Raw genomic sequence first — 2,122 nt, 5'->3', positions numbered from 1 at the left:
CAAAGATAAAGAAATTTCAATGTAATAATTACATTCTATTAAACAAGAACATATTAGCAGACCCGGATAAGACAAATGCTCCTATTGCCCTTAAAGAAGTAAGTTGCCATGATGTGAGAGAGACGCACAAAGAACTCTGGATTGCATCTAGGAGCTGAGCGTAGCCCTTGGCTAAAAACCAGTAAGAAAATAAAGACTTCAAATCATATAGCTAAAAGAAATTAAGTCTTCCAACAACTCAAATGAGCTTGGAAACAGATTTCTAGTCCAGCCTTCAGATGAGAACGCAACCCCACAAGAACACTGAGACTCTAAGTGTGCACTAGTTAAAAGTGTAGAGTTTAATATATTAACACTAGTCTCTCCAAATACTGTGATTTATAAAATATGGGCTCACATGAGCTTCAGTGGGCTCATCTGATCTCCCTTCCCATGGTGGGTGCCATCTTAGCCATACAAACCAAAGCACATGCCTATATACCCTCCCTACTTAGAATCTGAACACAAGAAATTCAGGCCAAGAAAAAATGAGTTCCCTCTTTTATATGCCAAAAGTTCATATTCTAGTTTCCCAAATGATGCAAATAACTTCTGCATGGATAACTGACATCGGATGTCTCTATCTTTCCCAGGGGATATCTTATCCTTTACCTACTTTATCACGGCCTTGCCACATGGTCTCAAGAAGGCACTCACAGAAGAATAGAGCCAAAGGTGACCAAAATTTTTCATGGAATCCCACAGGACATGAAGAGGAGAGAAGTGGTGGTGCCACCCCAGGAAAGCATTTAGAGTCCAGTCAATCAGATTCTCATGGGAGTCAGGCAAGGAGTTTGTTACCCAAGCAAACATGAGGGAATTTGGTTTTGAAAGTAAAGCCAAAACCAGAGACACAGTGTGCAGAAGAAAAAAGTTGGATATATGTTCTATACAGGGAGACAGAATAAAAGTCTACCCAATTATTTCACCAGTGTTTAATGGAGAGCTGAGGCTGTTAACGACTTGGAAGGCTGTAAAGGTAAAGAGTCCCCAGTGTAATGAGTGAATGAATCTTCCTAAGGTTGAACTTAACTACACAAGATAAAATTAGAGCCGGGAGAAATAGAGAATAATTATTAGTTTGGGCAACAAGAAAAGTAACTTCGTAAAAATCAACTGATTATCTTTCTACACAGATGAACAAACATTTAATTCAAATTTCCTCATAAAAAGAAAAGAACAAAGTTTAGAATAATTAGTTTGAATTCCTAGAGGATATGTGTATTTCTATGCAAATGTAAATCTTATTTATATTAAAATAGAATGCACCGATTCTTATATTTGGAAGCATAATATATTACAATGTATTCAATTGTGAGAATACTTCATAACAAATTCTAACATCTGGGTAAAGTCACACTAGGTAACTATCCATCTAGATTTATCTTATTATAATCAAAAAGACTTTTGAAATTTTTACATTAGAAATGGATCTAAAATTAACTGCAAAATATATTTCTATTTACCTGATGTTTCACTCTCTGCCCAGAGAGCTGCAGATCCAGACAAAGTTCTTTGAAGCTGTCCACGGCTTCCTTGCTTAGACTGAAGATGGTCAATGAGGAATGGGATTGGTTGGTCAGGTGTCTCGGTTATTAACTTGGTCATTAGTTCCTGAAGACAGAATACAGTACCCATTTATATCTAATAACAGCAATAATAATAGCAAATACTTACTTAGCACTATTGCCAAATACTTCTCCAACTGTTTTAAGTACTAAAAGTAATTTAATCCTCCTAACAATCTTTTCAGGTGAGTACAATTTATTGTCCTCATTTTGAGAAAACTGAAGAGAAGTAAACTGTCCATGTTGCACAGTTAATATATGGCAAAACCAAGATGTATTCATTTATGCATATTTTCATTATTATACTTTGCCAACAATATACTACAAATGTAATCTAAATTCATTTTAAAATTATAGTCTAAGAATTTTAAACTTTGGATTATGATTTTGAGAGATACTATTATAAACTAGATTTTTGTTTCACTTCATCATATACCTTAATACGAATGTCATTTTTCCTTCTTCATAATAGACAAATATCCCAAAGTAAAGAAAATTTTGTTGGAATGAAAGAA

General features: G+C 34.6%; 1 protein-coding gene across 1 annotated transcript in view; it reads right to left on the bottom strand.

Moving 5' to 3' along the window:
* CUNH8orf34 (chromosome unknown C8orf34 homolog) overlaps window positions 1-2,122 on the bottom strand; it is a 368,384-nt gene that overhangs the window by 289,648 nt on the left and 76,614 nt on the right. Inside the window, 1 exon segment of the mRNA XM_003797270.1 lies at window positions 1,506-1,653. Coding sequence (XP_003797318.1) covers window positions 1,506-1,653 — 148 coding nt within the window.

This window comes from Otolemur garnettii, unplaced genomic scaffold (assembly GCF_000181295.1).
Source record: "Otolemur garnettii isolate 467f Iridium unplaced genomic scaffold, OtoGar3 scaffold00113, whole genome shotgun sequence".
Lineage (NCBI taxonomy): Eukaryota > Metazoa > Chordata > Mammalia > Primates > Galagidae > Otolemur > Otolemur garnettii.
The sequence above is the reverse complement of the archived record's forward strand: the minus strand, read 5'-3'. Positions and strand labels throughout refer to the sequence as shown.